This window comes from Pinus tabuliformis, chromosome 5_2, assembly GCF_031772625.1.
Source record: "Pinus tabuliformis cultivar Carrire ecotype Pingquan chromosome 5_2, CPIR1, whole genome shotgun sequence".
Lineage (NCBI taxonomy): Eukaryota > Viridiplantae > Streptophyta > Pinopsida > Pinales > Pinaceae > Pinus > Pinus tabuliformis.
In genome coordinates this window covers 1,015,067,353-1,015,079,763 of record NC_142306.1, presented here as the reverse complement: position 1 = coordinate 1,015,079,763, position 12,411 = coordinate 1,015,067,353, and the positions used below count along the sequence as shown (strand labels likewise).

At 36.0% G+C, this 12,411-nt stretch overlaps 1 protein-coding gene across 1 annotated transcript in view; it reads left to right on the top strand.

The window, feature by feature from the left end:
- The window catches only part of LOC149162716 (uncharacterized), a 258,643-nt gene extending 249,672 nt beyond the window's left edge, over positions 1 to 8,971 (top strand). Inside the window, exon 9 of the mRNA XM_089435774.1 lies at positions 8,553 to 8,971. Coding sequence (XP_089291900.1) covers positions 8,553 to 8,822 — 270 coding nt within the window. The 3' untranslated portion in view covers positions 8,823 to 8,971. The remainder of the gene's footprint in view (positions 1 to 8,552) is intronic.
- The last annotated feature ends 3,440 nt before the right edge of the window (positions 8,972 to 12,411 follow it).

Sequence of the window (12,411 nt, the reverse complement as noted above, 5' to 3'; positions counted from 1 at the left end):
GACAACGCTCAGACCGGGGGCTGTCACTCTGATCCCCGATCTCTCCGTTTAAGCCTGTCTCCCGCGGCTAAGGGGGGTAGACCCTGTTAGGTTATGGAGGCCAACTGCCAAACAGTTGGGCTGGGAGACGAGATGCACTAAGATGATTTTATTAATTTGATAGATCAGTGCCTTATGAGATTTTTTTTTTTTTTTTTTTTTTATAAAATCTAAAAAAAGATCTAAAACTAGACTATAAATTAAACTAAATCAAAAATCTTTATTTATTTATTTATTTATATTATAAAAAAAATGTGAATTAAAAAATCTAAAAAAAAAATTTAACTTAAAAGTAAAACTACGAAAATGCTAAAACTATATCAAAACTTAAAAAAAAAAAAAAAAAAAAAAAAAAAAATTTAAAATCTAAATCTAACTAAAATCCAAAGCCTAAGTCTTTTTTTTTTATTTTATATTATAAAAATCTAAAAAAAAATGAAAAATCTAAAACTAAAATCTAACAAAAATCTAAAGACTAAATATTAGAATCTAAAAATATAAAAACAAAATGAAAACTAAGTAAAATTATATTAAAATCCTAAATCTAAAGTCTAATGTTAATCTAAAATTATAAAATCAAAATCCTAGAATTAAAAAACTGAATGCTACTTTTTTAATTTTTTATATGAGAAAAAAAATCCTAAACAAAAGGCAAACGATTTATTATGAAAATTTAAATCTAAAAATTAAAATCTAACAAATCTAAGAGTTAAATCTAAATAAAAGCTAAGGTTAAAACCAAAGTTAAAATTACAAAGACATTAAGCTACGTAAATGAGAGAAGGAATCGAAACGCCTCAAAACAAAATTGAAAGACGGAGCTGGGCATGAATATTTCAGGGAAATCCTGCATCGAAATTCTACTGCCGCATTACTACTCATACAATTTAGTCACTGCATAAAAACAAGACGCATTACCTGTTCCGTCTTTGAGAAATGGGCACGTTTCATAGCAACGGAATTTGACGGCGGGGGTTTTGAGAGGCCTGCGGGTCGATTTTGAAACACTGGTGCAATCGAAATCACAGCCACGCACTATCAGCAGAGAATAAAACTTAAAATCGTATTGAGAATTACCTGGTGTTTGGCAGATAAAGGAGTTTCGGTCAATGCTTTTGAATGCAGAGCTTTAGCTGGCCGTGGATGTTATTTTCGATTTTTTCTTTTGCCGAATCAGAATTTAAAAGTTTGACAGGTCTGTATTCATCAATATAACCAGGCAGATGAAATATATCCCTGGAAGTCACACGAATCCTTCTTGATGCACAGTCTGTTGATGGCGCTGTTTGGAAGCATGCAGAAGAGAATCTGAGGCAGTTCCAAGATCATAATCTGCCGGCCTTTCTCGTATCCCTATCTGGTGAATTAGCTAACAATGAAAAGCGTGTTGAGAGCCGTAAACTTGCAGGCTTGATTTTGAAGAACACTTTAGATGCCACTCCCTGCGCATAAACTTCTGAATGGAAAATGCGTTTCTTCACAGGCCGAGAAAACTGAAGAGTTTGCGTGTGAAATGATGAGCCTGGAGATTTCGAACATATGCAGCAGATCTATCACGTAAACGGCGAATGGCGCATCGTAACCCTTCACCCGGACATGTTGATAGCAGACGGTGGTCCTGCAATTGCAGAAAAGACAAAACCCTAATCAAAATTGCATAAAGCAAAAAAAATAAAAAAAATTAAAACCCTAGATCAGAAAGTTGAAACCCTAAGACAGCTGATTAATTTACAAATGTGGCCCCTTAACAGCCAGATTTAGCAGTAAACACAGAAGTATTTTAAAGAAAAGAAATTTCAGACTGTCACTGTGAAGAACTTCAGAAAATCTCTCATGCAAAATTAGAAAAATAAACCGAATGATAAACTCAGGATCAAATCCAACTGGGCTCAGCAGAAAATGTTTGCGGGAGTTGGCTGGTTCAGCCGAGAACTTCCCCAAACGCCCACAAAATTTCCTTCAATGATGTTTTCTGCACAGCTCAAAACAACTGTCAATAAAGAGAGCAAGAATGCTGCTAGATCTCAGGAAATAATGGAGATGCCTGCCATTACTTCAGAAACCCTAACAGCACCCAAACCCCAGCAAGTGAACAAGATACCTGTGCTCACAATGCTCTACAAAAAAGCTATTATTAACGGCTGAAAATAACATATGCAGAAAATGAAACAATCTCACAGCAATTCCAGAGAGTAACACCAGCAAGATTTGGACCCCAAAGTCTTCTTTTATTAACCAGAAATCAGATTACAAGAGAGCTTTCTCAGTATTGACTCACAGATCGAATGATCTGAAATGACCACCTAAGACCCTATATAAAGGAAATGATCCCAACGGCTAGTTCGAATGATCCATGTAGAAATGATCTCGACCGTTGATGAGGATCAAGACATCTCTTGATCTCATCCGTCGATTTATTCACTTAAAATATTATTATTTTTTAAATTTTTAAATTTTTTATTATTATTTTTTTTTTATTTATTTCATTTTTAAAATTTTTAAATTTTTTTTAAATTTTTTATTATTTTTTATTAAATTTTTAAATTTTTTATTATTTATTATTTTATTTTATTTTTTTAAATTTTTAAATTTCTAAATTTTTATTTATTTTATTATTTTATTTCATTTTTTAAATGGATCATCGAACTAAGCCTTTGGAAACATCACCTAGGACCTAGGACTTAGGACTCACGAGGGGATTTAAAACATTTTCAACCCTCAAGACACATTTCATGATGACTTTTTACAATTTACATCTCAAGGGGACAAACCCACTTAATACAGACCCTCACAAAACACCCAGTTCTGCGACACAACTATAATCTAGCAGATTAACACACTAGGATTCTCCTAAAGTTCTAATGACAAAATCCATCCCGGCTTTGGGGTCAGGTTTGAAGGAAAACTCTGCCGATCCATGGATCGGTGAGACGAAAAACCTTCCGGGACATAGATTATCATAGAAAGTTAGGTCCACCTAGGCAATTTTACATACATGACTCTGATCTGCTTAGATTATTTACAATTCATACATGCAGACTGGGTTTGAAATGATCAAACTGCTGATGACTGTAGGCTGGCACGGACACGTCGTTCAGGTGCTACCCCTTTCTGCCAAGAAAAGAGGGTGTACTGCATGGGAAGTTGACCAGTAGTGGTCATCACTCCCGATACCCCTCATTAAACGATCTTTGCCGTTGATTTGTGTGATCCGATCGTTGAGTTTTGTCCCTCCGCTCAGTCTACCTCTGCCATTCTGTCTACGCCCATAGCCTGCTCTGTGCTCCCGAGAAACGAAGGTGGTCGGCTACCAGTCCCGGTACTGTCTATATTAATTCTTCAACCACTACAATCAAGGAACAGCATGGCCGAGAAGAAAAAGTACAGGAAAGAGCAGTTAAAGGTATTAATCAGTCATGGAGCCTTGTACACATTACAGTGCATTTGCTCAAAGAAGGACGGCCGAACAGCAGAAAGGCCGATTTTGCTCATTAAAACACAGTTTGTAGCAGAAACCCATATTTGATTGTAAATGTGGTTGGTGGTCCATTATGACCCCTCCACGCATAGAACAACAGAGCAATTTTGTAAACAAACTCTATATATATACCCAAAAGGAAGATGTAATGAGGGTTGATGAATGTTATTTTGATGTAAAGTTCAACTTCTGGAGACTGTAACTACTATGATACCTGCAGCGTTTGGTCTTCATTTTCAGCTAATGCAAGCTTCTTTTGCTATCAATTGCTCACTTTCCACTTCTTCTTTGTTCTAGGCTGTTCCTGTTATGCATTTTTCATTTGCTCTTGATGTTTAGCATTAAAGGGGCTGTCATCCCACCTCTGTGTTAGAATCTAGTTAGTATTATTGAATGTGTATGCATGTTTCCGTTGTTTTAATGCCAGAGAGCTGTCATCCTGTCTGTGCATTAGGAAATAGATTTACAGACCTTTTAATTGGTTGCAGCTAACCATCATAGGGTCCTGTGCATTTGCTCGTGTGATCAGTATTCTCTATAATCACATTTTCCTTAAACTGTGAGTAATTGGAGGTCTAAAGCCTTGTAGTCTGGGGGTGTTCACCCATGTCTGGGGTTAAGCATAGTAGAAGTGGTTATCTGGCTTGAATATGCATCATTCCTTCCATTCATCCACCATTTTCCAACATTTTTGTTGAGTTTGTAATGTTCCCGAGCATCTCTGATATACAACCTAGGAGAGTTTCTTGGGGTGATAACAGGAAAATCTTGAGATCATCGGGCGTTTGGGGAAGTTTTCGGCTGAACCAGCCAACTCCCGAAAAAGCATTTTCTGAAGAGCCCAGCTAGTTTTGATCCCGGGCTTATCATTAGAATTTCTGTTGCTGATGCATGAAGGGTTTTCTAAAGCACATCATCTTAAATTCAAAATCTTAAAAATATTTTTGTGGCTTACTGACAAATTTGGCTATTTAGAGCCTTTAAACTGTGAATATTGTAATTATTTAGTTGGTTTTAGGGTTTTTAGTTTTGTTTCTTGCATATATTATCTCTGGGTGTTTTGTTTTGCCATTACAGGTTGCAGGTTTGAGGAAAATTTTTTGTTTGAAGCCAGATCTAGGCCCTGGAGGGTAAGATCTGGCCTTAGGATCAGCTCTTGCGGGGATTTCTGAAAAATTTCGAGGGTTTGATCAGCTATCTGTTGTTGCTCAGGGATTTATTGTATTACAGGAGCATTTTGAATTTTTTTTAGGGCAAACTGCATTCATAACCACGCAGCCCTCATCAGCTACTCCAAATCTGCGTTCTGTTTTATATATTTCCGCAGCCATCCACTTCTCCCATCATTTCTCCTTTTGCGTATTCCTCACGCAGCTCCTATTTGATTGCTCCATCTGCTCTCCACGTCCTCAGATCCGCAGTTGTATCCATCTTTTCCTCTATCCACAGCCTTCTCACCAACGTTTTTGATCTGTTCTTCATCTCCCTACTTGTCTACACAGCTCCCTCACATCACATTCCACTCTGTCTTTCCCTCAAAACTCCACGCATCCCTCCGTACCCATCGAACCAACGTCATCGATTCACCTTCAACCTGCACATGCAAGCCACCTTCGCATTTCCCTCCACGCTCTTCCTATTCATGCTTTCTTTTCTTCTTCACCTAAGTGTGCATCCACTGCTCTAGTTCGCCCTTCATCCGCTGTTGTTGCCATTTTTACCCATCTCCTTGCAGCGTTTTCCATATTCTTCCTCTCAAACGCTGCAACCTTTCATCCAGCCTTCACGCGTTTTTCTTTACACTCCACACTGCCCATTGCTCATACAACTCTGTGCAGCTGCCAATCCAATCTGCAAAGCAAACCTTCAGCTATCTCCACGCGCCATACATCCTTTTCGTTGTCTCCTTTCCATAAATCTGCAGTCCTTCGTTCTCTGCTTGCTGCCCTCCAGCAAACCATCTCCAGATCTGCACACATATCCCTCAGCCATCATCTGCTCCCCTCCAACTCCATGCAGTCATTGCTGCTCCTCATCAACCTGCGGATTCCTGCGTCCATTTTCCTTAACCCTTTCACGCTGCTCCAAATCTGTCCATGCAAGTGATCTGCTCGTCCATTCCTCATTGCAGCCTCCACCTGCGTATTTCTTCTCCTTTCCACGTACCTGCAAGCATTCTGCCATACGAGCTCCTCACGCTGATCTGTTGGTGCCATTTCGCCGTCAAGCGTCCAAGCCTGCGCACTAAAAACTCGATGCATTTCGACTTTCTCCTTTCTTCATTTATTTGATACGATTAGATTTGGAATTAGATTTTAATTATTCATCTTTTGATTTTATTTAGTTTAGGTCTTAGTTTTAGAATTAAATTTTAGTTTAGAATAAAATTTTAGTTAGATTTTGGTTTTAGATTTATTTTATTTTAAGTTTTGTTCATTTTAATTTTAAATCTAGAATTTTATAATAAAAAATATAAAAATCATAAAAAAGTTTTTAGGTTTTGGTTTAGATTAATTTAGTTTTAGGTTAGCCTATGCTTTTTTTTATTTTTATTTTTATTTTAATTTTAATGAAGTATGTTAATATATAAAAAATAAATAAAAATTCGATTTTCATTTTGTTATATAGTTTTAGAGTTAGACTTTTATTTATTTACTTTTTGATTTTATTTAGCTTAAGTTCTAGTTTTATTTTTAGATATATTTAGGTTTAGCTTTGTTTTTAGATATATTTAGGTTTAGCTTTGTTTTATTCATAAAAATAATAATAATAAAAATATAAAAATCCTAAAAAAGGCATAAAAGTTAATGTTAGGGTTTTGATTTTTTTTTTGTTCAGATTTTCTATAAAAAAAATAAAAAATAAATTTTAAAATTTAATTTTTTTTTTTTTTTTTGGTATTTGATATAGCTAAAAGTGCTTAAAGTGAAATCCAATGAGGTTGAAACCACTCTCAAACATCTTGGGTCAATTAATGGTAACGTTCAAAATTTAAGTAAAATGATGAAAATGAATTATAAAGAGAAGATGTCACTTTTACTTTGCAAATTTAATATTACCATTAACTACTAAGTTATGTATCTTATGAGATGAATCATGGGAAATGAAAACAATAGATTTCTTCTTGTTTGCTTGGTGGAAATAGTCAAAATATCCTCACAACTTAATCCCCTAACTCACTTTAAAAAAGTTAGGGTCAAAAGAAAAAAAATGTCAATAACTTGAAATTGACAAAGACAGGGTGATAATTTCTAAATTAATGTGATAATTACTTAAATTATTGCGATAAATTGAAATTATCACAATAATTTCAAAAAGGGCAAATTATTGTGATAATTACTGCTGATGTTATCTCCAAGGTTGGTTTGGGCGATATTATCGCAATAAGTGCAACACTATTGGAACTATCTTGGTAGAGTTTTAATCAATATCTTGAAGAATTTGTAAAGGTTTGATCCTAAGAGGATTGGTGTCCTCACATAGACTAGGTTGGTGCTTGGATTTGCTTAAGAGGATTGGTGTCTTCATTCAAGGTTGGTGCCTTGTAGAATTGAAGTGTTTGTAAAGGTTGGAGCCAAAATTTGTAAGAGAGGATCGATGTCCTAATCATTGTTACTTGAACAATAATTATATAAGTTATTTTTTATTTTATTTCTTGTGTTCTGGCATAACTTGTACTTCTAATTAAGAAAAATCTTAACTGGCAAATAATCAATTGAAAGAAACACTGATTCACCCCCCTTTCAGTATTTCCAACAGGTTGAAACAAAGGTAACTCTAATAGCCAAAAGGACAATTATTGCCTTTTCTATATAGAAGAGATTTAAACTTCCTATGCTCTAAGACATTCTAGAGTTTGGAAGTTTTGGCCCTCTTAAACAAGTAAGCAGAATTAAAGTTGTGGTTGGGTGTTTGCTCTAGCCAAATATCATTGTTTCCCTCTGGTGAATATGGCATTTACTTGAATAGGCATGGTAATTTCCCTCTGGTTAATATGGCATTTACTTGAATAGGTATGGCCATTTTCCTCTGGTTGATATGGCATTTACTTGAATAGGTATGGGTCCAAAGTAAAACATGGAGGAATAATAAAGATAATGTGAGATTCTATAGTACAATCCCTGAAAGGATCTGCTACTGGCAGCCTGGCTCTAGGAAGATATAAGGAAACACAGTTTTTATTTCCTTTACAAAGAGAGTAACCTGGTTTGACTCTGTTTTAACCTATATTAGTATATCAAATACATATCTAATTATACTAACGAGCATCTCTGTTGGTAATTAGTAACCATGATATCTTGCAAACTGAAACTTTAGAATAAAGCTAAACGATGGCATAGTAGTCGCTTGTTAGTTTCAAATATCACTGTAATAATAGGCATTGGAAACAGACTCTTCAGGGTTTAGTCATTGGAGAATTTGTAAATGCCAGTTTAAAAATGAATTCAACCAAGGGTGTTTTGACTTCTGAACCACATATTGCCTTTGGGATGGAATATGTATATTTCTCGAAAGGGGAATTGAACAATGCATGGACTCTGTTAAACTCTGTCTGGAGATCCAACGAAACTTAAATGGCTAAGTTTTCTGTGTTACCAGAAACCTGACCTGGAGATTCCCGTTTCTCGTTCTGTTGGCATTTCCTTTCTTGTTAGCATTCCTATCTTCATAGTACATTTATACAAGATTTCTAATCAATTTTATATGCTTACTATATGTTGAGAGGGGTGAGATCACATTTCTTATCCCCTAAAACCCTCTATCCCTGTTTCTTATTCCGTTCCCATTTATTGTTTGTCCCTTCTTTTCCATTATATCTGGTTACATCTTTTAATGTACTTCTATGATATAGTTTATATACTATTATCAGCTGATTCTAGTACATTGGTTTTATTTGCTTCCATTAGTTCTTGAAGCAATCTTTTTGTTAGTAATCTCAAGATGGACTAGACAGTAAATGTATTTGCTCTTTGCGTTTACTCATTGTAAATTTTCTTGGAGATGGTTGGACTGACACACTTTATTATGTTCTCAGATGTGCAAGATGCTGAAAAAGAAACATGAAGAAGCGAAAGACCTTCTTGTGCGTGCAATTGTCAATAACAACTTGTTGCTGATGTTGAATCATCCTCTGCATGAAGAAAAAATATCCTTTCAAATGAAATTATTGTGTGTTATTTTGGCATTTTTACTTTTGCAAATTTGTAATATCATTATATTTCATTGTTTGTTCTTTAACACGCAACACATTCAGTCAATACAAAAGCATATAGCCCGCATGTTTCCAGAGGGATGTAGGAAATGACGGGAGCAAAATAGTTACTTTGCTCAAAGCTGCTTCTACTAGAAATCCATCTTGTGGGATTGTCTCGGCTTGTAGGAAGTTTCTCATGACGTATTAAGTTCACTATTCAGATTAAGTTTGAGTTCATCCTGTTGGTTATAATGCCTACAACATGCTAAATGACATCCATCCATTAATCAGAAAGTTTACAATTTCTGTTCCTCTTTAATTGTCGAGAATGCCTTCTTGTTTCTATTGATTTTCTGTGCTCAGAATAGCTTAATTGTTCCATTATATACATTAAAAATTAAAAATAAAAAACTCTGTTAATTTAATTATTTTGCATTGCATATAATCAGGTATCATAGGGTCGCTTTTGTGACAACTATAGAAGAATGTCCAGAGATGAAATCCAAGAATATGCAGGGATGAAATCCGTTGAGTTGCCCTAACTTCAAATGGGAAGTGGTGGACAGCAAGAAGAATCTTGTCTTTAGCCAAATCGATAGACAAGAACTTATGCCTTCTATCCTCTTATCTTTCTTACGGTGTTTATATACCTCACTTTTATGTAATGTCCTCTTCTAATTAAATTGCCTAAGGGAGGACGGAGTAGCCTATCTAACATGGTAGATATAGTCATTGGTAAAGGGGGCAACCCACTATTTGATGTTATTGTGGTAACATTGGATAATTTGGGGTAATTGGAGGAAAACTTGTGATAAAAGCCAAATTTGGAGCGAAATTGAGGGAAACTTGTTAGCCCCTCAAATTAAAATTGGGAGGGAAGACCCCAAAGGTAATCTATAAAAAGGAGAGGAAAATCATTCTAATCAGCATGGATTGTTAATGTTTCTGATTTTTAGGTTAAGGGTCTTGGAGGGTTTTAAGACCCCTTTTTTTATTGGGTTTGGTGGTGAATAATTCCACCCTAGCCAATCCCTTCTCTGTAATCTGTTGGCATAATCTATGAGGCAACATTCATCTATTTGTAGCAATAAGGGATTTTTGTGGAAGCAAATATGTGGCTTCAAGGTTATGTGGTTGTTTGGGCAGCAAAAAGGGCTAATTTGTGACAACACAACCTTGTTTAAGGCCTTCCAAGCACAGTGAGTTCAGAGAGTGAAGCCTGGGTAGCAAAAAACCCTATCTGAGGCACACGGCCCATCTTCAAGGAGATTTTCTGAAGCAACGAAATTGTTTTAGTGGGTAAATATTAGCAATGGAGTTCCTAAGGCAATGACCATCTTGAGGGAGTTTTTCTTATGCAACGCAATTGTTTGCAAGGTTGTGAAGTTCTTGAGACTAGGCTTGAGGCTCATATTATTCCCTTGTGATAGTGAAAGGATTCAATAAACTTATTGTGGTTGTGGCTACCCCTTCAAGGATTTCTTTATGGCAACGATATTCGCCTAAAGGTCAAAATCAAAGATAACAAAGTTTTTCTGAGGTTCAGTTGAGGGTAGCGAATTTGTTTGAAGTGACCATTGTGATAGAAAAACCCTTTCGAGGTCTAGTTGAGCAACAAAGGATTGCTTGAGGCAACGAAGGATTGTTTAGGGGAACATAGGCTGATTCAAGAGCAATGGCTCACCCCTGTAGCCTTCTCCAAGAAAATTTGTGGCAACATGTCAATATTAGGGCTTGATTTGGGCATTAGATCACCCTGTGTGGGTCTGTGGTAGCAGGACAACCTTGAGGTGTGTTTGTAGAATCAGAACACCTTGGTGGCATGAATGATGGCAAACGAAGTCCAACTAGTTGGATTGTGCCGACAAAGAGGTAGCAAAATGGTTGGTGGAAGGTCAAACCAAGAAGTATTAGGATAATAGGGTTGGCTGATGCAATATCAAATGTCGTGAATTTACACTGTAATGTGAAATTGGGAGGACTATGAACTTCTAACCCATTATGTACTGTTGGATTGGCTTCATGTGTATGAGTTGTTGAATACTAATTACACTGTCTTATTGCATTCAATATTACCTCTGTTTGCAAAACTTGAAAGAATATTGTAATATTAGCTAGAATACAAATCTTGTCATGTGCCCTTTTCAAACCCTAACGGTAAATTTCCCCTAAGGGATATTATAGTAGTGTCAGAGTTGGCTCTCTTGCTAGTTTGGAGGGTTTATTTGCAAAATGTTGCTGTAGAATTTAGTTTTCCTATTAGGCTAAAGCATGGGTGAAGGCACACCTAGATTATTTTACATTACTAGTGCCATCTAACAAGGCTCGGATAGGTGCCCGCAAAAATAAAGCAAGGGAGATCATTGTACCTTCTTTACCCTCTCAAGAAAGCAACATAAATGAAGTAGATGTTGGGTTGCAATTAGTGCCCAATTTTTCTTCATAATTAGAAGGGAATACTTTGGAAGCATCATAAACAAGTTGGTTTTACATTAGTTTTTGATGTTTCTTCATCATCAGAAGAGAATATTTTGAAAGTGTCAGAAACAAGATTTTTATTGCCATCAAATGCAAACAAAGGGTTTGAAAATGTGTCTTTGAAGGAGTTAATGATCAGTATTGATCCTAGCTCTACCCCCAATTCATCTAATGGAGTTGAAACTATCAACTATGATATTACAGATATGGGTGCCACTAGACAACTTAAAATTGAAGAGATCGTTACTGAGGTCCAAAATTCTCAAATGGATAGTGCTAAACCATTCACATCCTTGAATGAAACAAAGAGTAATGGAGTAGATAACGTTGAGTTGGGTATTGCTCAACCCAGTGTTTCTCAAACAAAGAGAGTAACTATGTCATGTGAAAAGGAAAAAAATGGTACTTCTTGGCATGATCGTGCAGAAGAGACTATGATCATAAACATGGTTGAAATAGACACTACAATGTAGTTTGAATCAATCAAAGAGGCAGTTACCACGTTTGAAGGAATAGTTGATTGGCAAGCACAACAAATTGTGAACATGGAGAAACACCAATTTGTTGAGGCTATGCTTCAAGGGCTGCATAAAGAGCTCCCTATTTTGAAGAAACAACTTAGTGTAGTAGAAGATGTGAAGGTGCAATTTTTGAAGGAGTTGGACAACACAAAGAAGCTCATAGATGATTTAATACTAAATTTGGAGAGAGCAAAGACTGTAGAACACCAAGCAACACAAGACTCTGAACTTGCAAGGTTGAGAGTTGAGGAGATGGAGAAAGGTGTGACAGATGAAGTGTTGCTTGGAAGACACAACTGGAAGTTGCAAAAGGGAGGCATGCAACAATTGTTGCAGAATTGCAAGCTATGAAGAATGAATTAGAAAACATGAAAGAAGAATACTTGCATTTGATGAAGGCCAAAGACATTGCAATAAAAAAAGCAGAGGCCTTATATGCATATAAAGAAACTGAGAAAATGGTTGATGAGCTCATGCTACACACTAGGAGGAAGAGGAACATCAGTTGGTTGTTTCAATGGCCAAAGAGGCAAGTCTGAAAATGGCCACAAAATATCTATCTCAATTAATAATTTCTATTGAATCTCTAAGAGAAGCATTTGAAGGAGAGGAGGCAACATTGGAAACACGACGATAAAGGGAAGGGATGGCATTTAAATGTTTTGAGTTCCTTTTCCTAGAAATCATAATGGGTAATATAC